The sequence below is a fragment of the Ips typographus genome, linkage group LG5 (assembly GCF_016097725.1).
Source record: "Ips typographus isolate SLU linkage group LG5, UJ_Ityp_2.0, whole genome shotgun sequence".
Taxonomy (NCBI): domain Eukaryota; kingdom Metazoa; phylum Arthropoda; class Insecta; order Coleoptera; family Curculionidae; genus Ips; species Ips typographus.
This window is the reverse complement of record NC_138426.1, coordinates 6,952,673-6,975,848: the sequence shown is the minus strand read 5'-3', so window position 1 is coordinate 6,975,848 and position 23,176 is coordinate 6,952,673. Positions and strand designations below refer to the sequence as shown.

Genomic DNA, 23,176 nt, shown 5'->3' with positions numbered 1-23,176 from the left:
TGGTGATTTAGCGCAATCACAATTTCAGCCAATCGGGTGGCAAGGTCAAGGCCACACAGGCAGGCAGGCAATCAAATTTGAAAAATAATTATTTCTACCAGGGGGGTTATCGATCCGTTCTTCCGGTTGAGCTGTAATTTGACTTTTTGACCCGCAAAAAAAAACGCCTTCTAGCTCAATTATAATAACTGTAATAGTGCGAGAAAAGGTCAAGAGTAAAAAGTATAAAAATGACCATCATAACTCTACAAATTATGACGACGATCTAGCTTACAGAATGGTAAAGTCAAAAAGCATCATAAAAGTGTCTGAAGTCTGTCACCGATGTACGAAGGCGTAGAAAGGCCACAGACGTTATTTTTCTTAAATTTCGACTTCGAACTCGGAAATTAACTAAATTCCGACTTCAAACTCGGAATTTAGTTGCAATGTTGTCAAACTGAGAAATTCTACTATTTTGGTTCGAAGAGTGTTTTTGCAATGTTGCCAAACTGACTAATTTTACTAATTTGGTATGAAGAGTATATGCAATGTTATCAAACTGACAAATTCTACAATTTTGGTTTGAAGAGTGTTTCCAATCTGTCCAAACTGACAAGTTCAACTAATTTCTTTGAAGTGTGTTTGCTTGCAATGTTGCCAAATTAACAAACTCTCCTAATTTAGATCGAAGACTTTTTGCAATGTTGCCTAACTGACAAAATTTGGTAATTTGGTTCAAAAGCGTCCTTGCAATGTTATCAAACTAACAAATTCTACAATTTTGGTTCGAAGAGTGTTTGTAATGTAACCAAGCTGACAGTTCGACTAATTTCCTTGAAGTGTGTTTGCAATGTTGCCAAAGTTAACAAATTTTACTAATTTGCTTCGAAGAATGTTTGCAATGTTGCCAAACTGAAAAATTTTGTCTAATTTGGTTTGAAGAGCTTTTGCAATGTGACTATGTAAATTCTGAGTTCGCTCGAAGTCGAAATTTAACTAAATTCCGAGTTCAAAGTCAGAATTTAACTAAATTCAGAGTTCGAAGTCGGAATTTACCTAAATTCCAAGGAATTTAAGAAAAAAAATGTTGTGGCCCTTCTACGCCTTCGTACCGATGAGTATGCAGGTTTTTAGTTTGATTGACTGTCTAACTTTGTGCTGCAATTGCGTATTCAGCTGGCTGCTTTTTTTGACCAATCACAAACCATAAGCAATATAAAGTCTGTTCGCAGAACGAATCTCCAACTGATAATCAGAGAAATATGTCCAGCTATTGGCCATTACCATTGAAATGTCAATGTCACGTGAGCATTCAACCAATAAAAGCCAGCAATTTCCAATTGGAAAAAAGTTTGAAATTGCCTCTAGGAACAGACCTAATGCTGCACATGAGTGACTACTTATGACGCATTCACCAATTTGTAAATAAATTTTCTCCATCACAACTAATTTGCATAATTATCCGTCACGAAATCACACAGTCAACCAGATTACAATTACATTTAGCGGCACGCAAATCATCGTGTACTTAAGTGCTAAATAAATTAAAACGAGCGTTTTAGAGAAGGTAATTTTATGGCCTGGCGTGTAAACTGTTGAAAACCGCCCTTTTACCCCTCTAGTTGGGCCCAACCACTGCTTTTCAAAGAACTGAATCACAAAAAACGTTAATAACAACATTGGACCCTTAAATAAGTAAATAAAAATAGGAATCAATATGGAAGTTCAAGACCAAGTGAGTCATCGCCGAGGAATGGGATCGTTATGCTACAACCAGGTGGTGGAGCAAAGCAGTCGAACCAAGGTTTACGATGTAAACATGCACCGATTATGAATCACCTGCTCCAAATTGCTTTCCGGGAATCACCACCCTCCCCTCCCCATTAAATCGAAATGGCAGAGCGCCAATAAAATGGTTTAATAAAGACATTTTTGAATATAAGAATGATTTTTAGGTAATTAACACTTGACCTTTAAATTGAAATAGGACTGGTTCACCGCACTATATCAGTTGAGTTGTACTTAGCACGCGAAAAATCCGTTTATTTATCGCTGACGCGATAAATTGTCTCGCCCATCAGGATGGACACAAAGACAAATTGTCCATCATCACGGATACCCGATAACAATGTCTGAAAATAGTATAAAAGCACAGAATTGTCAGCTTTTTATTGTACTGATATTTTCAGTAGGGAAGGTCAAAATGAAAATACCAACAAATAAAAAGAAAACCCTGACAAAAGACCCCCGTTTGATATTTATATCCAAAGGCAATAAATTGAGCCCCCTCAGAATTAATGGGGGGCGACAGAGCTATCGCACCGAATGAATCTGCAGGAAATTTATATTCAGTGTGGCCTCGGCCAATTACCGAGGTCGCTGGTGTTACTCAGTCAAAACACCCCCTCCTCCTCAATTTTTTTTCATTCTTCCTGGTTTAATCGAACCAAAACACGAATTTATAGGCAAAAGTCGGTCGCGTTTTCAGCCTCATTAGGACCGTTGACGTCAGCTTCGACCTTCGCGTGCCCGTCTTCGGCATGCCCTTCCGACACCACCCCCTCAACGGGGGCTAAAATGCATTTGGCCCGATACGAAGAATGGCGAGTTTCGGAAGAGGTGCGCCTCCAATAAGTGCAAAAATGATTGTACTGTAGTAAACTACTTATTACAATTTAAAATTCGCGCCATTATCAAGTGACGGGTGTGACATGACAAGTGAAGTTTAAGCGGAGAGAGAGAGAGACAGAGTGAGGTTAAGTCGGGGCGAGAGAGCCAGGCCCACTAATCTCATATAGCCAATGTGAAGCCATGTTTTGGATTCTTTCGAGACACAGGGGGAGCTACTGTATTGTTTTTACCTGTAGATGGTTTTTTGTGGTTAAGCAAAACAAAATGAAAAGGATGTAAACAACTTTTGACAAATTCAAATTTTTTTAGACAAGTCTATTAAAATATTGATATTACGGTTGTAGTTTTTAATTTATACGTGTGATTTATACTAGTTCGTGGGCGGTGTTTTTATAGTGTTCTCTTCGTAGGTTTTTTTAGTTTAGTTTTTTACCTTTTGGCTGGGTTTTACAACGACTTTTGTCACTATGGGCAAGGCGGAATGTGCCATAAAGGGGTGCAGCCCTTCAAAACATTCCCGACGATTTCGTTTTCCTAACCCGGAAAAAGACAGTGTTACTTTTTCACTGTGGAAACAATTTTTAGGACAATTTGTTATACTTTTTTGTTCTAATATGGAAATTTATAGCAGGTAAGTTCTCAAGTAAAGTTCATTTTTATTTGTTATAATGTTAAGGTAGTAAGAGGATTACTATAAGAGGTTTTCAAGGAGGCAAAGAGAAAATAGGTTTAATGATTTGTAGAACTCAACATAGCTTCTTAGTTTATGACGATTATTTTGGTAAGTATAGTGGAAAACTAATGTATTCTTTTGCATAAAGTGCGTTTAAACAGTACTATGACTCACTGGCTAATAAATGTATCTGTTTTAATACCCTAGTTTTGCACTATACCTAGGTACTACTAATAGTAGTACTTAATAGAAATAAGGTACAGTAGATAAAAATGAAACTGAAATGTATTTTCAGGTATTATGTGTGTGAAAAGCACTTTTTGCCTGAAGACTTTAACCCATATAACAGACGCATGCTAAAAAAGGGAGTGATTTCTTCAAGGTTCTTACCAAGTCCTTGCCAGCAAGTACCAAAGGACCCAGATTCCCCAAGTAATTTTATTCAAATAAAAATGTACCTATACAGTGATGTCGCGTATGTTAGTATTAGTATTTCTTTTTAATTGAGGTTTTGTTTCCTGGAAAAACTGCTGATAGCATGTTGGGCATATCCATTTAAAATCTAATAAAAAAAAATGAGGAAATTGAGTGAGTGCTCTTTCGTTGCACTTACCTAACACCTCCACTGTGTGAAAATGTGAAGATGGACTTATATACTTTTCGTTCTTGTAATATTTGAAATGTTTGTTTTACAGAATCTCTTGAAATCCCCCCCCACTTCTGGGGGGGGATTTCAAGATTTTCACAAAGTAATCCATCAACAGGCAATCCTAATCAAGATGTGCTTCCAACTTCCTCCATCTTTTCCAAGAATAAATCCCTGTCTTCTGGTAAGTTTCACGTTTTAAAGAAGGAAAATAAAAAATAAAAAACCAAAAAAAACAACCAAAAACCAAAAAAAAACATATCTGAAACATTCTTAAAGACCTTTGAGGTACACCTATGGGTATACAATGGTTGATATTTGCATGTGCATGTTATTTATAATAGTAATGTTTTATGTATAAAGTGTAGCTTTATGATCTATTCTTAACTATAGTCTTAAGGTCTTGGGTTTTGCACCAACTTACTAACCAAAAGCTTATTATTTTTGTAGAGTATGTGTTTTGTATGTTCATTTCCTTAAAATATATATAATATATTTTGCATACACTGGACTTTGTTTTATTTACCTGTTTCTTGAACCAAAACCATGAAAGAAAGACTTAATTTAATTCAAAAAGCCCGCCAATACCAGTTTATGCAAGTCTACCAACAGATGGCGCTTTTAAAAATCTGTCATGACAATAGAGACGTAAAAATGACATCTGACGACCATCAAATGTGAACATGTGGCGACCCCTGTGACTCGAAAGAAATCATACATACAGTGCTTCACCTTATTAACACGGAGATTAATATCTATCTAGTGTGTTAATCTATGGAGAGAGCGGTCACGTTTTTTTCAATTTTTGCCTTTGCATCTGAATAATAAATAGAGTTATCTAAAAGTGTGCCTTTATTCAGTCATCCAGACAAGCCATCCTACAGTTTCAGAAGTGGGATACGGATTACGGATTACGATTACCAGGATTATCGCAAAAAGTGGAATAACCTCGGTTACTATCGGAAAAGGCCCTCAACTTCAAAATTCGTTTATGTCGTTTATGATACGTTTACATCTTAATAAGTTTTATGACCCGATTTTAAGTGAACTTAAGAAATGGCAAATACAGGGGACGAAAACTCTGAATCAACCCATGAAGTGGAAGCAGAAGATCTGGTAGGCCTAGTTGTTAGGGCTGTTTTAGCAGCACAACGACAAATTGGTGGCAGCACAACCCCCCGTTTTCGGAATGACGAATTAGCTGCATTATTGCCTGAGTTTAGTGGCCACCAGGATAATGTATGCAATTGGATTCAGAGAGTTGATGCAATTCAAGCAACATATGGAGTGCCCAATGAAATTATACAGCTGATTGCTATGGGTAAGCTGACTGGCAATGCTCGTACTTGGTATCATTCAAAACCTGATTACATTACAATGGATTGGCCCATGCTTAAAATTGAAATACAAACTATGTTTGATTCCCGGCCGAACAAAATAGTGCTACTCAAGTCTATGGAAGCTCGCCGATGGAAAAAATCAGAAAAGTTCTCCACATATTTTACTGACAAGGTTATGATGTGTAATCAGATAGGATTACCTGATGATGAGATTATTGAGTATGTTATTGATGGATTTAGTGACCCTCACCTTCAATCACAAGCCAGAATGAAGGGATTTACAAGTTTGGCAGAAGTTTTGTCCACAATGAAATCAGTCACTTCTGAAGACAGATCTACTTTTGTCCCAAGGACTTACCACCACCCAAGGACTACAACCCAGGCATCCTCTGGAGATTCTCGTCCAGAACGACCTTCCCCAGTCCGCTGTTTCAATTGCAGCCTGACAGGGCATAAGGCCACTGAGTGTACTCGTCCTAAAAGGACTCCTGGCTCTTGTTTTGAGTGTGGCTCCATGCAGCATCAGTTACGAGACTGTCCAAGAAAACGTAGACCTGAGCATCCACCTGCAGATTCCACCACCCACCTGGTAAGCCCAACAACATTAACACCAGCCTGTAGAACTGTTGTGAAGATGAGACCACTGCCAGGTAACTTAAAATTTGAAGTAAATGCTTTTCTTGATTTGGGAAGCCCTGTATCTTTTATTAAAGAAGATTGTGTACCATGTTATGTTACTTTAGCTGAAACAAATGATAGTTTTACCGGCATGAATGGTAGTGGGTTACAGATTTTAGGTTGTTATGAAGCGGAAATTGATGTTGACCAAATTACTTCTTTATTAACTAAATTTTATGTCATACCTACAAGTGCAATGTCAGATTCTTGCTTATTAGGTAGAGATGTGTTGTGTAACCCTACTGTTAATTTTACTATTAATCAGGGTAAAGTATATTTAAAATTTCTTGATAATGATGTGCATTATGTTGAAAATGAAGTTTTGAATATCCAAGTGGATCAATTTGAGGAAACTCGTATTAATCTAAATTTGAATATTAATCCACAGTTAAGCAATGAAGTAAGGGCTACTATAGAACAAAATTTATTTGAAAATTATGTAACAGCACCTAGGCCTGAATTTCCCATTACTGACTTACAAATGAAACTTCTGATTGACCCTAAACATGTACCTTTTTACTTTCACCCTCGTAGACTTTCATATTCAGACAAATTAGAGGTGGACAAGATTACTAAGGACTTACTGGACAGGAAAATTATTAGGAAGAGTTCATCCCAATACAGTTCTCCCATTGTTTTGGTAAAGAAAAAGTCAGGTAAGTTGAGGCTATGTGTTGACTTTCGGGAATTGAATAAGTTGACTGCTAGAGACAATTTTCCCATGCCTCTAATTGATGACCAAATAGAGCAGCTACGAGACAAACAATACTTTTCACGACTAGATCTCAAAGACGCATTTCATCATGTTACTATAGACCCTGAGTCAATCAAATACACCAGCTTTGTTACACCTTCTGGCCAGTTTGAATATCTGAAAATGCCTTTCGGACTTAAAAATAGTCCAGCAGTTTTTATGCGTTTTGTGAATACAGCTTTTCAGAATATGATTGAACAAGGTAAAATTATTATTTATATTGACGATATACTGATAGCCACAGAGACAATTGATGACAACTTATCCATATTGAACGAGGTATATAAAGTTTTAGTTGACAATTTACTTAGCTTACGATTTGACAAATGTACTTTTGTGATGAGTGAAATTGTGTTTTTGGGCTATTCAATTAACCGATCCGGAATTCGACCGAGTCCGGACAATGTAGATTCAGTTTCTTCATTCCCTTTACCTCAAAATTTTAGAATGTTACATGGATTTTTGGGACTTTGTTCCTACTTCCGCCGTTTCGTCAAGGATTTTGCTATTTTAGCCAAACCATTGTATGACTTGTTGAAATTTGAGAAATCTAAGAAAGAGTTTTTGTTCAACCAAAGTTGTTTTGAGTGTTTTGAAAAGATTAAGCAAATTTTAACATCTGCTCCAGTTTTGGCCATTTATTCCCCACATCTTGAAACTCATCAGCTTCATTGTGACGCTAGTTCAATAGGTTTTGCATCAATTCTTATGCAAAAGCAAAATGATGGACACTTCCATCCAGTTTTCTATTTCAGCAAAAGAACTACTACTGATGAGTCGAAATATCATAGCTTTGAATTGGAAGCACTTTGTATAGTTTATTCCTTACAGAGATTCAGAATTTATTTAAAAGGGATCCAGTTTAAAATTATCACTGATTGTAACAGCCTGAAATTGACTTTAGAGAAAAAAGATATTAACCCCCGGATTTTGAGATGGACATTAGTGTTCCAAGAATTTGATTATACACTTGAACATAGAAAAGCAGAGCGTATGAAACATGTGGACGCTCTTAGTCGTTGTTTTCCAGTTTTTAATGTTTATTTTGTTGAAAATAGCTTGGAACGGAATTTATGTGTTGCTCAGGAAAAAGATGAAAATATTGTAAAGATTCGTGACTTGTTAATTACTACTGAACATCCTTCTTATGAATTAAGAGATGGATTGGTGTACCGAAAGTACAATTCTAAACTGTTATTTTATGTTCCAAGATGTCTTGAGTCAAATGTTATTCGAACGTGTCATGATGATATTGGACACATTGGAGTTGACAAAACCTGTGAGGTTATTTTAAGAACCTACTGGTTTCCAAACTTAAAGGACCGTGTTAAAAATCACATAATAAATTGTTTGAAATGTATATTTTATAATTCACGAAGTGGAAAAGGTGAAGCAGTTTTACACCCAATCCCTAAGGGTTATGTTCCTTTCGACACTATACACTGTGATCATTATGGTCCCCTGGAAAAAACAGGTAAACAGTTTAAATATATTTTTGCAGTGATTGATGGATTTTCCAAGTTTGTTAAATTTTTTCCTTGTCGTACAACTAACGCCGCTGAAACTATTCGACATTTAATTAGTTACTTCAATAGCTATAGTCGACCAAATAGGATTATAGCTGATCGTGGTTCCAATTTTCGATCAGAGGAATTTAAGACTTTTCTTGATGAGAACAATGTTCAACTTATTTTAGTAGCAGCCGGAACACCTAGAGCCAACGGGCAAATCGAGAGGATTAATAGAGACTTACGACCGATGTTGTCAAAATTATCTCCTGAATTGAATAAATGGGATCGTGTCCTTGCAGATGTTGAATTCGCTTTTAATAACAGTTTTTCTAGATCTATTGGAAATTCTCCTGCTGTACTCCTTTTTGGCATTCACCAAAAGGGTAAGGTTTTAGACCCTTTAAGTGAATACCTTAGATCCCAGAATGACTGTGTACGAGACTTGGACGAAGTTCGTAATAACGCCTCACATAAAATTCTCCAGTTGCAGGAGTATAATAAACAGTATTTCGATCAGAAACATAAGACACCTCATGTTTATAAAGAAGGCGACTATGTCGTGCGTGTAAATATTGACGTAACACCTGGCTTAAATAAAAAACATTTACCCTTGTATAAAGGCCCTTACATTGTCACTAGGGTTTTGCCCAATGACAGGTACGTTGTAGAAGACATTCCAGGTTTTCGAGTCACACAAAGACCTTACAAAAGTATTCTAGATTCTTCCAATTTATGACCATTCACTAACTTTAACTCGACTTATGATGACCCTGACAATGACTCACAATAAATCCCTACTATGTAGCCTGATTTTCCCTGAAACTTTGAATTTGATTATGTTTGTAGTTTATTGTTATGAAAACTTACGGATTATGTATGGATTATGTTTGTAGTTTACTGTTATGAAGACTTATGTTAGGACGGATTATGTTTACCTATACGTCATATGGTTAAGATTTGCTTATGGTTTTGTTGCTTATGTTAAGACAATCATTATGTCAATGTTTATGAATTGTTAAAGCGCCTTTTTGATATTAAAATTATGTATGCTAGACCGATCGAGGACGAACGGTGGTCAGGAAGGCCGAACTGTAGTAAACTACTTATTACAATTTAAAATTCGCGCCATTATCAAGTGACGGGTGTGACATGACAAGTGAAGTTTAAGCGGAGAGAGAGAGAGACAGAGTGAGGTTAAGTCGGGGCGAGAGAGCGGTCACGTTTTTTTCAATTTTTGCCTTTGCATCTGAATAATAAATAGAGTTATCTAAAAGTGTGCCTTTATTCAGTCATCCAGACAAGCCATCCTACAGTACTAAATACAGGGTTGGGTGAAAATTGTTTTTTTCTAAAAAAAACAAAAAACTTGTTTTTTAACCAAAAAAACATGTTTTTTGTTTTAAAACAGTCTTTTCTTGCGTGTGAAATAAAACATTGTTTTAAAATCAAAAAAGTGTTTTAAAACAATATTTATCTTGCTATCTAATACAGTATACAGGCAACCTTGACCATGTTTCAACATCTAAATAAAAATGTTAAATAATGTACGTAAAAGTTTTCATAGCTTTTAGCTTGGGAACGTGGGCACTACCTTACTAGTATAGTATACTACTAGTAATGCTGAAGATTAGCTTTTATGTTTTTTTTTCAGGTCTTGACTTTTAACTTTTATAACTTATTACCCATGTGACATGTTAAGTTCAGATTTTTTTACAGTTTACACTTTACAGGTGTTATACCTCTGTTCCTATGTAAACTATATTTTCAATAAAGTTTTGTAGAGCTGGTAGCTGCCTAGTGCATAAATATTCCTTTTAAAAAAGTAGCATTAAAATGTATGTTTCAAATTGATTTTTTTTTTAGTTTTGGTTCTTTCATACTGAAAAAAATTAAAAAAAAACCAAGAAAAACTCTAATTTAAAAATTACAATACAGCAGACCACAGGCTCAAAGAATTGAAAACACTAAATAAATTAAATATAGGCACATAATAATCAGCTTTTAATTAGTTGAAAAAAAAACAGTGTTTTAAACATAAGTTTTAAAACACTGATTTAAACACCATCTGTTTTATTTGCAGTGTTTTAAACGTGTTTTAAACAACTGTGTTAAAACAGTTGTTTTAAAACAACCCAACCCTGACTAAATAACTTTTGTTTCTTTTTAGACCTGGTCAAAAGCTGTACAACCACAAGGGGCGGCTTAGCTAAATTGTGACTGATGGATTTTGAAATTGCTGTCAAGGTGATGTTCCTGACTTAAACCCAGTAAGGCATATTTTGGTGGCAGTGTTAACCTCTGAATGTTAAGCTGCAATACCATGGACCACCAGTTGTTTTGTCAAAATGAGCCAAAAAGTGTTAATCTAATGTGAAACAGAGATTGTAAAAACTAACGTCAAAATTCGGTACCTACACATGTTAAATTTGTGACGTCACCTTGTTTTACTCTAATATTTTTTCAAACATACAAGGTAAAGTAAGTCAAGTAGTTAGTTAGAGCACCAGAAAAATGTCCTATATTACCATTGACTACTAGCACATAATCACAATTATTTGTACGTTTACTTAGACAAGCCTAGATTAGGTTTAATTTATAATTGATCAGATTTCAGTAAGGTACCTCACTTACCCTGCAAGTTGCAAGGTCACCGTTTATGAAATAATTATTAGTCCTTAACCGAGCTAGGGAAATTGCACCAATCTCCTACAATATGCATAACGCTTGTCCAGTTAATTTCCCGGAAAACGCCTGTTGCGCAATCCCAAACAAATAATTGGCGGATATAATTCATAATGGAGGCGGTCTCGGAAAAGCTTTATGCAAATCTCTTTGGCATTAAACAATGAGAAAACTGGGACTGGCGTTTAGCTGCCAGAAAACGGTCGCAATTTTCCTGGAATCTTCAATTACCGCTTTCTGGAAATAAGGAGCTTTTAAGTTAGGTACCGGGGATGATGTTCTTATGCCCGCCGGATTGCCTTTCCTAGTAAATCTATATAGTCGTGTGAATTAAATATTCGTTAAACTAGGCACACGTGTGGACGCTCTATCCACACACTCAATTGAGTTTCACTGTAGAACAGTTTCCAGCTCTGGTAAACAGTTTGACCCCGTTTGTGGGGGGGGGCGGTTCTTTGTTCCCAAAAACGCTTTTCCTGAGGGATCGTTCCGGGAATCAGTCAGAGCGCTGACCTGGATTCGATGTTGGCACAGTCCCGGTAAAATGTGCATTTTCGCCAAATTTGTCTTAAAACTGAATTTTCTCCTCCCCCAGGAGAGGAGAGGGTGGAGCTGCCAGAGTTTGTAGGGCTGGTGGTTGGACGTGTACGCCACCTGGCAACCCCTGCAGCTGCAGGAGCCAACGCTCTCCTGAAAGTGGGACGCGGGTCATCCACCCCGGCATCGCCGTTCCTAACCGAATGACCTATATACAGATTTAGTGCAGATTTGGTCTCCTAGAGTAAAACTGCAAACTATCCAGAAAAGGTTGATAACAACAGAAAGAAAGAAATTTCAACTTAACCAAAACCTAATTAAGCTCTAATTAGATCATCAAAACACCAACAAACTCAACCCTGAGGGGATTGCAGAAAGCCCTCTCCAATTAAAAGGTCCTCAAAAAAAATATAAAACAAAAGACTAAAGAGTTCATTGGGGCCTGGAAAAGGTCGCCCTTGCCACTATGTTGCCAGGGCCGTTTTACGGCAAGATTTATCATCCCTCTCATCGTTTCACCCCCGAAACTGGGTCAAAGTAAATTGATTTCCTGTTTTATCCCAGAGCGCATCTAATAAAGTCGTTTACATAATCTGTCAGTGTAGGATGCATGTTTTTCTTATTCAACCAAGCATTTCTGACATTCCTGAGCAATTCTTTGTTCTTCGATTCCACTGTTAGGGTTTTGTTGGTATTTTTAATTCTAAGGTAACCAAGGACGGATCACGGCTACAAATAAGGGCTGATGTAATATCCAAATCACCCACAGAGACTGTGGATCATTACAAACAAGAGAAAGGAAAGGAATTTTGTCATTAAATGGGGAATGTTATGTCACCAATCCTGTTTATGATTTACATGATCTGATTGTAAATCATAAAGTGTTGTTTAATGATAGAATGTAGTTTCCCTCAGGTAATATTAATTGTTTTTACCAGGACCAAAATAAGAGCCGCACAACACAAAAACACAGTCACCTTAACTTACAGAGTGCCCCCAATTAATAAGTTCAATAACAGAGAATACATCTGGGTGCAGTAGTTCAATACACCAATGTATCATTCACCTTGCCATACAGATTTTAAGTTGTTTTATGTTAATGGACTTATTAAAACATTTTTGTTCATGCAAAAATTGCAAGGCTGCAAATATCACTTTTTGGTACTATTCCCAGAAAGGGTTGAATGAGTACTTATTAATACTTTGACCATATTCTAGACATTCAAATATCATCATAAGAATGATAATGAGCATATCTCAATAAATGTGCAGAACTAAGGACACTCGAGACTCTTTCCTTCTAAAAGCTTAAGAAATGGATAATGTTTTAAAGAGTGCAAAATTCCAATAACACAACTAAAGACACAGAAGTCAAAATATACCAAACTTTAAATAAAAAAAACAGGACTTTACAATGCATAACAAAGCCTACTTACCGGACTGACTTGCTTCTGCTGTAGTTGCCAATGCAAAACCAAACAGTTCAACGATAAACCAGGACTTTATGTAATAAAATCCCTCTTGAAACTGAGGCTGAGCCAAAAAATCAATTCAAAATAACCCCTTCGGATTAACTTGCCGCTTAGGAACGCCGTGATGGTTTCAGGAGCCACACGCTCAATATACCGATTATGAGACACGTAAAGTCACAGTACAGGACACGGAACCGCCAATATTTCCATTCCGGACGGAAATTTGGATAATTTTGGAGAAAATTACAAAATTTTTCATAAAATGTCGGGACCCAGCCAAAAACGTCAACTCAACTGTCAACCTAAGTTTCGTACGTCATGCGTCATGTGTCAAACTGTCATTGTGAATGACAATGAGCTTTAGGTATGTTCCAAATTTACTGTTTTGTAGTCAGAAACAACTAAAAAGTTTCCTATGTTGTTTTATAGTTTTAATCAACTGCCTTGGTTTTGACGAGGATAATACAGAAGAAATGCTTATTTTTGTTATCAAGCTTGAGAAACGAAACATGGGAGCTGATCACATGGCCGCTTCGTTAGCACGTCTGATAGCTTTCACGTGATTTGGTCACATACGTAAAGCAAACCAGTTGCACAAGCGCCATCTACAAGCAGTATTAGCAACTAATTCAAAACACAAAACTATTGATTTAAGAGAAATTTGTTAATATCCGTTGAGTGTCGCACAAACTTTCCTGGATATTTCAGCATGATTTACTTATTAATTGTTATTATTTTTAAATCCAAACAGACAGATTCTTTCTTAATAATATTTGTTAACAACTTATTTTGTCAATGGTAAAAAGATGGTGTGGCAAACATATACGTCACCTTGAGCGCTCAAGCCATAAAGCTATAAAATATAGTGCACATGAGAATGTAATAAAGAAAATTTCTGTAGTAGCTATATAAACTATAGGTAAAATACGCAAACACCCACAAACAATAACAAAATTCGCTCAATTACGATAACCAAATTGATTAGACCGATGTAAATATCAAGTGCTGTAAATATTTGATACCTACGTGTACCATAAACAACACTATATGCACAAGTGTATGTTCTTAGGGATTAAGGGGCACGCTCTGGAGCAACTTTTATGCCCTAAATGTGTAGATAGACAAAACAAACTTTCATTCCAACATATTGGATAGATGAGGGAGAACGTGACCTCAATTACTCGAAAATGGAAAAGGATTAATCATATGGGAGAGCAAAATATATAAACAAACAACGTGGCAACAGGGGGTAATTTTCTTTTCTTATTTTCATAACATTTTTGTTCCTTCGTTTGGGTATTAATTATAGAGGGAGGATCTGAAATAACAGGGAAGCCTCTTGGAAAAAATTAATTTGTTTTTTTTAAGGCGAGTCAAATGGTGTAATGACACCAAAGGACAAAGACACTCCCTGTAGTTGATTGGAGTATTATTTAGTTCTTGTGGTTTAGTCAGTACATTTTCTACTTTAACCCTGTATAGGCGTAAATCAATAAATTCACCCTCGTATTCAACAAATCCACCTGGCAACCACAGGTTTACACACACCCGATTTAAGCTAGTTTAAGAAAGTCTCACGAGAGAGATGATCTCTACCAGAGATAATTTATTGATACGTCCATGGGAGTTGAGAAAGTACGAGCATCACAAAAAGAAGGTTTGACTTTGAACTATAGTTGAACAGAGTGATGGTGATTGTTTAACTGTAGGTTCGAACTGCTACCCCGGTCATAGACACCAAATCACCGCCATACCGGCCTCACGTGGCTGTCAAAATGAAAAAACTCCAAAAAGAGAGCGAGAGATCCGAGAAAATCGAGAGAGACAATCTGATATTGTTGAAAAGACTGAGACACATCATGACCAATCATTGGCTGGACAATTACCTTCCACCCCAGCCAACGTTCTTAAACAGGGTAGGAGTATACCGCCCTGTTGATTCTGGTATCGGTTTGACAGATGATGACCAGTTGAGTGAGGATGAGGGCGTTATTCAGGTATTAACCGATATTGTAAGTAAATGTGTTCAGGGTGCTAATTCTTGAAAGCAGGAAACAGGATTCTCAAGTGAAGTGCTGATAGAATGTGACAGAAGACTTGATAATGGCTGTCACATTCTGCATACCCTTCTCTTGATAACTCCCTTCCCTTGTTTCAAGAATAGGCATCCTGATGACTATGAAACTGCAGGAAAACCCTTTGAACGGAAAACCACGATGTAGGAAACTGAAATGCGTTGCTTGTTCACCTTTGAGGATGGTGGAGAAGGTGCGCGTGTCAGAGGAGAGAGTTCCTTGGGAACCCCAGAAGAAACCGGTGGCAAGACAGAGGAGCAAGTGAGTTGTGTTTACACCTCCACCGGAATCAAAACAGGCAATTAAACGACTTTCAGGTCTGTACCACCCAAGACTAAAGAACCACCAGAACCAAAAACTAGGTCAGCGGTCCAGTTCAAAGAACGTCCAGTGACAACATTACCGCAACACCCGAACCATATTTCCCTGTCCAGGGGTTCCCTGAAGTTGACCGTGAACTTTCCAGTTGACACCGTGGTGAAGTACGACAAATCCAGGCTATCGCAGCATAAACTATGCGGTTGTTGCCGCAAACCCGGTTTGGCCTAAATTTAGGCAACTCAATCCCAATTTGACTAATAATTCAAGTATTTTTATCACCTGTTTAGGTGAAACGCTTTTTTTTAACAAATAAACCAGACGGATTTACAGTTTGTTTTTGGTGGTTTCCCAATCGCTATTACTAATCTGTTTGATATTAGCCGTGAATTTTCAAAGAGCAAACGTGTGTAAACTCCTAAATTTAGGTTTGTTTTGATAAAAACTAAAAATGTTCCATGACACCAAAATACTCAATTCATTTAATAAATACTGATAGTAACACTTTTTTGTTATGACTCATCCTATTTCGATCAATTTAGTAGAAAAATCTTTATGAAAACAGTGTGAGGAAGAAAACAGTAAAGAAATGTCCGTTTGATATCATGGCTTTTCAATGTAAATTAAATAATAATGTCAAATTGTAGCCTTGTGCTACTGATTACAATAGGTCTGTTCGCAGAGGGAATCTCCAACTAGTAATCAGAGAAATAGATACGTACGTAAGTCAGAAAACGTCATAGTCACGTTAGTATTCAACCAATGAAACTTGACATTTACTGTTTCTGAGTTGGAAACTAGTCAGGGATTGCCTCTGCGAACAGACCTATTAGTTCACCATGCACCATAAGATCCAGGATCCAAGTAAAGTTCTGCTTTGTCAGATAGTTTAAAATCGTGTGAACATCGTAAAACCTGATGATAATACGATGAGAATAAGAATTCCTACGTTTTGTAAAAGCATGGATAATCCGCAAAATTATCTAGTAGCATGTGGAGTCAATATATTATTGTCATACTGTATTTCATCCGGATTACTATATTACATTCCATTTAACTGTCTGTAATCGAGATAGCGACCTCCTACGTAGGTACGTTTACTCACTAATACAGGGTGGCTCACTTCTTTCTAAAAAAACGCAGTTTCTAAAATAACTGATTCACGTCCCAAAAATGCAGCAACGCCTCCTCACACCATTTATATTATGTCCATACTGTAAACTTTACCCAAAAAGCTTCATAAATAGGGTTTATTTTTTTAATGAAATAATCGATAAAGAAAAGTAATTTTTTCCGCAATTAAGAGACTGACCTAATGACTTTCCGCCTACCCAAAAATTTAAATCAAATCTAAATTTAGGGTGCGTTAATCGTGACGTCACAGTCAAATTCACTGAAAGAAACAAAAACCAATTTCTAATAAACAAAGATGAGTAAAAAAACGCGTAGATAACTGCGGACAAATCAGCGGCGTCGGCAGGCATTGATGCATTCGAAGCTGGGGCGTCGCGACGCTTATAAAAGCCGGAAAGCCATGGCGTCCGTTCTTATTCCGCTTCACCTGTTGAACGTCAAAAGTCAATCGAAAATTTTGAGATACCGGCTCCAGAAAGCATACAGTGCAAATCGAGTGTTTGTTTCTTTCAGTTTTCAGCTAGAATACCTAAAGGTGAGTTTTTTTTAGTTGTTGATAACAAAATTCAAAGTTAAAAGGGACGTTTGCTTCGTTATTTTGTCACATAGCATTTTTGCATTATTAGGCTATTTTACTTGAAATTTTGCTATAGAAGAAAACTTTTTTTTTGGTTTATAGTGACTTAAAGTAGTTTACTAAAAGTGAATAAACTTTCAGTGCGATTTTTCCCAAAATCAATTTATTGGAAAAAATATCGATAACGTTAAACTAAATTTAAACCTTATGACAGACTAAATCACCACACCCACTTGTCAGATTTCATTCAAATGAACCAATATTGCGACTGTCATTCATCCCAACTTAAACTGAAAATAGATGAACCAAAATCACGTCAACTGCGCAAATTATTCTAAACTAAATGGGACATTGCAATACATTTCAATTCAAATGGAAACTGGTCAGTGATGATTAAGATATAATTAAATCGCATTTCCAATTATTAGCAGAATTTTGAAATTCCCAAATAAATAATATATTGGTGCATATGGTTCAATTATCTGCACTAATCCACCATTCGATAAGGAATACAACATTAGCCTTATTTAACCTAATAAAGAAAGGATTATCTGTAGTGGTTGTGCTATTTGGGTAATTAACGTCTATAATTCAATTAAAACCGATCTGGCAAAAATACACCAATTTATGCTGCAATCCTTCATAAGCACACATGTTTATCACCACAATTTTGTATTTATAGTGCAAGGCTAAACCAAATATTATATAAATAGATAAAGTGTGTGTCGTACTTAGTAAAATTATGCTGTTATCATTCGATTCAGGTTTAAAGCCCAAACTGATACAGGGCAACGACATTAAACGCCCACCTAAACAATTCAATTAATAACCGGAAATAAACCAGCGCCAGTAATAATTCAAATAAAATGTGATGGTAACGTATTTAGGAATAAATTTATCATTAACATTTGAGTTAATGCATCCGATTTAATCGTCTGAATCAACAAATCACTAGGGAGAGTTAACTCTTTGAAATCCTGGGGTTAGCTAAAGTTATACACATACACAGTGGCGAGGGGAGTAAAAAACGAAATTAGACCCTCTAAAGTGGTTGGTTGTGAAAGTTTCAATTTGATAAATTAGTCTGTACGCCCACAATTATGTCGATAATAATCGAGGGGTTATAATAATATCACTTAAGTTTAGAACGCTCATTTTTTGTCATGCAGATACTGTGTCCCTGACGTCATGTTAGAGCAAGGTTAGTAGAGTTAATAAATGGTCTTGCTCACCACGATTGCATTGATGATGACGTGACAGTTGTCAAGATTGTGATGCCACATTAATGTTTATACTTTTTTGTGGTTTACATACACTTTTCTGATTACCCAGTGTTTGTTAGATGCGTTAGAATAGCCCTGATGTGCTTTCTGCATACACAACTCCACTTAATTTTACTAAGCAAGCAACCCTAAAAACTATTCTAAATCGTTCTCAATATCAATCAAAACTATAAACCACCTGACTGCTTAAAACTGTGATTGTAAGCCATCAAACACTAATTTCTTGTCAAAATTCAGTTGGCAGCCATTTTGAGTGCAAAAACAGAGGGCCCTAAGCAGCATTTACCATAATCGGACTATTTTCCACTTAATAACACTTTTAGGACTCTGAATTATAAATATTTAACAAAAACTTACCATATTTCTGATGATGACCTCACATCCGCCACCTCTAATGTACACAAGCCTCTTCAAAACAGTCACCATTTTGTGCCACCAACGTTTTAAGTAAACTGGAACTCTTTTTGGTACCTTTCATGTGGGTTATAGTGAATTTGATGTATTTTGTCTGGTATATCATTAAATTTATAATACTTACATGTAAACTGTGTGTAGAATAGCGCTCTGTTAGTACGTCGTGCTGTATGCTTGACTTAGATCCAGACCGGTAAGCCACACAACGACAAAAACCCTGGAATTTGTTGTGCTAGGGTGGCACACTTTTTTAAACTAATATTAGCAGTTAACTTTTACTTTTAAGGGCAAAAATGCATTAAAAACCACACACTTTTCTCCAAATTGTTGTTTGGGCAGCCATTTTGAACTAGAACTAGACAGAAATTTGACAGACTGACAGAGTAGAGATGTAGGTAACTTTTTCTTTCTGCTAGAGATGAGCAAACCAATCCTTCCACGTTTACTCAACAAGTTTATTACGTCCGTGTTATAGTAGTCCGTAAAGTTTTAGTTGAAACTATACAACTACAAAAAACTGGAAAACATAAGTATGTAAGCTAGAACAACTGTTTGATTACAGTAAAGAGGTTATGTTCACTTTTCCCTGTTTATCAGGATACCCATGAACTTGTGTATGTGCCTAGATAAGCTATACGCTCAATCAATTTGTAGTACTAGTGAAGGTTTATTTATTACAGAATAACCACGCATAGTGATGTCACAGGCAACACTGTTCATTCTAGCATCGTTGTTGATTTTCGCCTTGTGCCATTCCGAGCTGGAAATTAAGTGCCCTCGGCCTGAGAACGGCGGTTTTTTCAAGACCGTTAAGGAACTCAAAAGTTATGTTGAGTGCATTAAAACGTACACCAGCAATCCGATGTTAGTACCGTTTAGTACCACCTAAAGTAGAGATAACAAGTTTTTTTTAATAGATATGGCAAAAGGTCGATACCGGAACCGTCCGGTTTGTTTTACAGCAAACTTCATCCGGCCGCTATCCAGGACGTGGAACTGAATCCGGACGACATGCGAGCAATCGTTTACGAGATATTGAAGGCGGAAAGGGATTTCCAGGCCTAAGTAGTTTAGTTGTTAACCTCCCAGAGTATTAAAACTAAGAGAAACTGTTAAAACATTATAATTACTATAACGTCTGGGAAGGTTCCTGGTTGACCATGTCTTCCGTTCTATCAGTATTATTTTGTCATCCCTAAACGGTAGTGTCTTTAGTATGATCAACAATAAAAGAATCGATTTGCTTAAATATATTCTCGTTTTACTGCCAATCCGAAAATACAAATTTCCTAATAACCTCCAGAAGGTAAAATATCCTACAATATTAATGCATAAAATCAATTACAATCTACTTTAATTTTGAATCTATTTACAAACATTTCATGTTAAGCCAAATGGGGTTTAGGAAGTGATGCAGGAATTTCCTGAAACGCACTGAGCTGTTGTAGCATCAAAAGATTCACCATCTTCGCAGGTTTGAATAGAAAATTGACCACCGTCGCATTCAATGTATGTGCTGCATTCTGAGGCCACTGGGATGAGCACCCTGTATAATACAATCAATTGAGTACTTTAATCGATTTGTCACAGAGCTGAATTTACCTGGATTGTTGTGTGAAACACCGAACTATAGCTGCTTGCAGCTCGTCAGCGGCTATAAGAGAAAAAGTTTAAGTTTTTGATTTTACAGAATTAAAATTACAATTTTTACCTTCTGTTCCTATAATCGCCTCCACTGGTATACTGTTCACTACCACGCACACCGTAGTACTTTCCCCGTCACTACCAACTGTACTAGATACATCTCCAATAGTACTAGGTACTAAAGTGGTACTACCGTCCTCAGTTGTTTCCACGGTAGTGCTAGCTTCAGAAGTCACTTCTGTGGTTGTACCATCAGTGGTGATTTCCGTAGTTACAACGGTAGTTTCTCCTGCAGTACTAGCATCTTCACTGGTAACTTCTGGTGCTGGTGGCGACGACCCAGGTCCATCAGTAGCCACTACTGGCGGTGCTGATGTTTCAGGTTCGTCGGTGGTACTGGGTGGAGTTGCTGGTTCCTCAACTATCGTGGTATTAGCCGCTGGTGGAGCGTCAGGAACACCAGGTGTTGTCAAGTTACCTTCTGGGGCAGTACTGTCGGTGGAAGTAGGTGGAGTTGCTGGTTCCTCAACTATCGTGGTATCAGCCGCTGGTGGAGCGTCAGGAACACCAGGTGTTGTCAAGTTACCTTCTGGGGCAGAATCCCCTGTAGAACCGGGTATCGTCACTGTGGTTGGTAGTTCAGTAGTGGTATTACTAGGACGAGTAGTTACTTCCGGTACTTCAACCTGATAATATCGTGTTTTTTAACTCTAGTTGAGCAAGTTTAATTAAGTAAATGTTTGACTCGCACAAGAAAGTGTAAGGAAACGGCAACGTCGTTTGCATACACGTAAATAATCCCAGAAAAATTAGCACGTAATCACATATTGAACATTTACAGCACCTAATAAAGAAGCATTATCCGAAAACCCACACAGTAAATCCGATCGGCGATAACACATTCACGTACTTGACGAGATTTAAATTGCCCGACGAATAGGATTAAATGGGGTTTTTCTGTAATATTTTAGAGTGATTTAGCATTAAGACCAACCTCAGCATCATCTTCACTTTCCTCACTGTCATCAATAGCCTCATCTTCATTGATTTCCTCATCACTATCGCTATCTTCTTCACTTTCGCTATCTTCTTCACTTTCGCTATCTTCTTCACTTTCGCTATCTTCATCATCATCATCATCAGATGAGGCTGTGCAACCAGAATCTTCAGGAAAAACGCATACTTGTTCCGTAGGACTAAACTCAGTTCCATCGGCACAAGGGCGTTCTACAGCCACTCCATTGTCGCATTTAATGTATTGAGTACAATCAGTGGGATGAGCGTGTAAAATTTCACTGTTCTCCTCCACAGAGCAATCGATATCAGTGGTGTCGCGACGCACTCCTAGAAAATATCCAACCTGGTGCTATATACTATATCCCTATGAAGTTGCTATTTCACTTACGTATGTGTCTCGATTCCACGCTGACCGCTAGAGCTAGAACGACCACCAGAACACTTTCAATAACACCCTTCATCTTGATTAAACAGTAGGAAAGTGATCACTTGAAACCGCTCCTCGATGATTTTTATATCAATTAGCACGAGAGTCGATTAAAATCGGATGTAATAAATAATTTAATTGTTGTGGTGCCTTGGAGTTGTAAAAGTGTAATCCCTGGCATTATATTGGTCGCCGATATCGGGTTCTCCTGAGTTCTAGTAGAATTTTTCCTTATTTGCCTTTGGCTTAGGAGATTTGAAGTAAATGCACTTTGGGGGTTCGGATTAAGTTAAGCCGATTGCCGAAAAAATAATTTAAATTAGACAAAACAAAGCAAAATACGTGGTAATGATTAAGTAGCTTATAGTCTGGTGGAAATACCAATCAGAGAAGTCATTTTTGAACAACAAGCCTTGTTGGTACATTCAAGCTGGACTTACAGAAAGTAATATTAATATCTAATAAGCAACTGAAAATAACAACAAAAACTGCACATAAATCCCGTAAAATGTGGGATTTAAACATAAACTATGAATGGAGAAGGAATTAATAGTACATTAAATTAAATAAACTTTAAATTTACTGTTTTGATACTGGAGATTATTTTATTCCCTTTATCACACGTGCCCGTCAAGTTTTTGAATAATGCATATTAGAGAATGAAAATATTGTCATTTTATTGTTGGGAAGATAAGAGGCAAGGAAAAAAATTAGTAGTATTTTAAATCGTAGTATAATAATAACTATTCTTGACACAAGCTGTAGTTTCAGGTTTCTAGGCACATTTGTACTCAATGGACCTGAATTGTCGGCTGATTTTACGACAGTACAAAAGGGGGTTATCGCACACTCCATATTCAAAATATCGTATATCCCATCCAGGTCACTTCATTTCTCTATAATCCACTACGGACTGTCACCGAAGCCATTTATAAATTGATGACGGACATTCTGACAGTTGACATTTGAAGCACTATTAAGTTGGTTTTGTGTGTGTGTGTGTGTTATGGTTACGATGGCCACTCGTCAAGTTGGTTTTTCTGCTACGAACAACGATCAGAAAAGTAGAATATCATGTCTAAACTGTCAAAAATTTAAAATTTGGCTCTTGTTTCAATGCTACAGTGCACCGCCCTCTGTACAAGAAAGCCTAGAATGTCACTTTTAATGGCGGCGTTATCGGTCATTTAGCGGTTTTCGTTTTGCACACAAACCTATGCAGATGCAGTAGAAAATATGTTTTTTTTTATTTTTTCGTGTAGTTGATTAGAAGTTGTGCGTGAAAAATCAAAGAACGCTTCATTCCTGATCCAGATATGTATAGATATGGCTTTTTATACCCAATTTCCAGCCAAAGCAAGTTTGGTTAGAACCTTTTGTC

The 23,176-nt window shown here is 36.9% G+C and overlaps 3 protein-coding genes and 2 long non-coding RNA genes across 13 annotated transcripts in view; 2 read left to right on the top strand and 3 right to left on the bottom strand.

Annotated features, from left to right (window-relative positions):
• enc (R3H domain containing protein encore) overlaps positions 1-13,212 on the bottom strand; it is a 34,262-nt gene extending 21,050 nt beyond the window's left edge. For 3 of the 7 annotated variants that reach the window (XM_081980235.1, XM_081980241.1, XM_081980242.1), the window contains exon 1: positions 12,871-13,211. The gene's annotated coding sequence lies outside the window, so the exon portion shown is untranslated. Of the gene's footprint in view, positions 1-12,866 lie in introns of all 7 variants that reach the window. The other 4 variants (XM_081980239.1, XM_081980240.1, XM_081980238.1 and 1 more) reach the window with 3 other exon arrangements.
• Positions 2,609-4,441, top strand: LOC145729493 (uncharacterized). Its single transcript, XR_014178378.1, has 2 exons — positions 2,609-3,244; positions 3,582-4,441. It is a non-coding gene; the product is annotated as an uncharacterized LOC145729493 (long non-coding RNA).
• Positions 13,213-13,355: 143 nt separating the features above from the next.
• LOC145729479 (uncharacterized) lies at positions 13,356-19,956 on the top strand. Of its 2 annotated transcripts, none has more exons than XM_081980275.1 (6): positions 13,356-14,563; positions 14,616-14,903; positions 15,097-15,242; positions 15,299-16,968; positions 19,388-19,571; positions 19,625-19,956. In XM_081980275.1, exons 1-4 carry the CDS (start codon positions 14,492-14,494, stop codon positions 15,528-15,530), a joined length of 738 nt encoding a protein of 245 aa, XP_081836401.1. In that variant the 5' UTR covers positions 13,356-14,491; the 3' UTR covers positions 15,531-16,968; positions 19,388-19,571; positions 19,625-19,956. The 2 variants fall into 2 exon arrangements, with proteins under 2 accessions (XP_081836401.1, XP_081836400.1); XM_081980274.1 differs by having other exon boundaries at positions 14,616-14,918.
• LOC145729497 (uncharacterized) lies at positions 16,709-18,963 on the bottom strand. The gene is made up of 3 exons (XR_014178382.1): positions 18,832-18,963; positions 18,651-18,764; positions 16,709-16,860 (listed from the first exon to the last, which is right to left on the bottom strand). It is a non-coding gene; the product is annotated as an uncharacterized LOC145729497 (long non-coding RNA).
• LOC145729471 (uncharacterized) lies at positions 19,947-21,915 on the bottom strand. 2 transcript variants are annotated; one of them, XM_081980265.1, is made up of 6 exons: positions 21,757-21,915; positions 21,478-21,695; positions 21,346-21,441; positions 20,419-21,037; positions 20,310-20,361; positions 19,947-20,253 (listed from the first exon to the last, which is right to left on the bottom strand). In XM_081980265.1, exons 1-6 carry the CDS (start codon positions 21,827-21,829, stop codon positions 20,109-20,111), a joined length of 1,203 nt encoding a protein of 400 aa, XP_081836391.1. In that variant the 5' UTR covers positions 21,830-21,915; the 3' UTR covers positions 19,947-20,108. The 2 variants fall into 2 exon arrangements, with proteins under 2 accessions (XP_081836391.1, XP_081836390.1); XM_081980264.1 differs by having other exon boundaries at positions 21,346-21,695.
• Between the last annotated feature and the right edge of the window lie 1,261 nt (positions 21,916-23,176).

Bases quoted from the DNA above. Each gene is read 5' to 3' on its own strand.
- LOC145729471 (XM_081980264.1), bottom strand. From the start codon at position 21,829: ATGAAGGGTGTTATTGAAAGTGTTCTGGTGGTCGTTCTAGCTCTAGCG. The intron at 21,696-21,756 runs GTAAGTGAAATA...GATATTTTCTAG, and splicing joins CGTGGAATCGAGACACATAC to GAGTGCGTCGCGACACCACT. The intron at 21,038-21,345 runs GTTGGTCTTAAT...CGATATTATCAG, and splicing joins AAAGTGAAGATGATGCTGAG to GTTGAAGTACCGGAAGTAAC.
- LOC145729479 (XM_081980274.1), top strand. From the start codon at position 14,492: ATGATCTCTACCAGAGATAATTTATTGATACGTCCATGGGAGTTGAGA. The intron at 14,564-14,615 runs GTTTGACTTTGA...GTTTAACTGTAG, and splicing joins ACGAGCATCACAAAAAGAAG to GTTCGAACTGCTACCCCGGT. The intron at 14,919-15,096 runs GTAAGTAAATGT...ATGAAACTGCAG, and splicing joins TTCAGGTATTAACCGATATT to GAAAACCCTTTGAACGGAAA.